Raw genomic sequence first — 1,356 nt, 5'->3', positions numbered from 1 at the left:
TTAGGGCGGGGACGTTCTCCAGAGTTGCGCTCTGGCCTCGTCTGCTGCTGTCGCCCCCGCCGCGCTTGCCTAACGTTTCCTTGAACCGAATGAAACGTAGGGAAACTTAACATCCCGGGGGAGGCGGGGGTGGGGATGGCCCCAACCCAGTCTCCGGGCGACAGGCGGGGTCTGAGGCAACTGGCGGCGGCGGCCGCGGCCACCCCGGCCTTGCGTCCCACCCGTAGCCCCCGGCCTGGTTCTGTCCGCGTGGTCCTCGCAAGGCCCCGGGCGCTCAGATGAGCGGGAAGCGGCGCTCGCCGCCGCCGTCGGACTCCCCGGCGCCTCCACCTCGCGGGCGGCCGAGCACCGACACGGGCAACACGACCTCCCCGGGACTGAACTGCTGCAGCCGCATGGACTCCTCGTAGGTTGGCAGGTACTTGACCTCCTCGTAGCTGGGCAGCTGCAGGAAGACCGGCGAGACTACGCGCAGCTCGTGCTCCGAGGCGCAGGAAGGGACCGAGCGCCCGCCGCCTGCCCGGCCCCGGCCACCGCCTCCACTGTCCAGCAGCGAGTCTTGAGAGCCGGCGGCCGCCTCGTCCCGCAGCAGCGCGGGCGAGTCGTCGTCGTCGTCGTCGGGCGGCCCCGCGGCCCCCGGCTGCCCGGCGCCCCCCGGTGGCCCCGGCCGCGCCTGCCCGCGCGGGTACCTGCGTGGGCTGGGGCAGATGATGCGCTGCAAGAAGTAGCCGATGGCGAAGAGCACCAGCAGGATGAGCAGCCCGGAGAGCTTGCGGACGAACCAGCCCACGTTGTCGAGGAAAGCGTGCAGCGGCAGCTTGCAGCAGCGCACCGCGGTGGCGTTGGCCGCGTCGCAGCAGCGCTCCCGCTCGCCGCACGCCAGCTCCGCGCAGCCCCCGCCGCCCCGCGAGGGCGCCACCAGCGCCAGCGCCAGCAGTAGCAGCAGCGGCAGCAGCGGTGGCGGCGCCGGCGCCACCGACAGGCCCTCGGCCGTGACCCCGGGTCCCCACATGGCCCGCGCGTACCGTTACTAAGGTCCGGGGGCGCAGGGGTATCCGTCTGTCCGCGTGTCCGTCAGCCCCTCCCCGGGCGCTCCGCTCGGGTCCCGCGCGCCGCCTCCCTTGCCTCTGCTACCTGCGGCCGGAGCAGTCCTCACTTGGCCACGCTTGGGCGGAAGGAGGAGCCCGAGGCGCGCCGAGGCTGCGGGAGGCGGCCGCTTCCCGCGCCTGAACAGCCTCCTGAGCTTCTGACCTTAACCCCGCGCGCCCAGCCGCCCAGGCCGGGCGCAGGGCGTCCGGAACCGCCCAAGATGGCAGGGGCAGCCTGCGTGGGGCTGCCGTGGGCATCTTGGCCCCG

At 73.8% G+C, this 1,356-nt stretch overlaps 1 protein-coding gene across 1 annotated transcript; it reads right to left on the bottom strand.

Annotated features, from left to right (window-relative positions):
* Positions 1-274: 274 nt before the first annotated feature.
* Positions 275-1,096, bottom strand: C5H3orf80 (chromosome 5 C3orf80 homolog). The gene has a single exon (XM_060149203.1). The coding sequence runs from the start codon at positions 1,010-1,012 to the stop codon at positions 275-277; it is 738 nt and encodes a 245-aa protein (XP_060005186.1). The 5' UTR covers positions 1,013-1,096.
* Positions 1,097-1,356: the final 260 nt, after the last annotated feature.

This window comes from Lagenorhynchus albirostris, chromosome 5 (assembly GCF_949774975.1).
Source record: "Lagenorhynchus albirostris chromosome 5, mLagAlb1.1, whole genome shotgun sequence".
NCBI lineage: Eukaryota > Metazoa > Chordata > Mammalia > Artiodactyla > Delphinidae > Lagenorhynchus > Lagenorhynchus albirostris.
Note: the sequence above shows the minus strand (reverse complement) of the source record. Positions and strands in the feature narration are given on the sequence as shown.

Excerpts from the sequence above, each read along its gene's own strand:
- C5H3orf80 (XM_060149203.1), bottom strand. The coding sequence starts at position 1,012 with ATGTGGGGACCCGGGGTCACGGCCGAGGGCCTGTCGGTGGCGCCGGCG.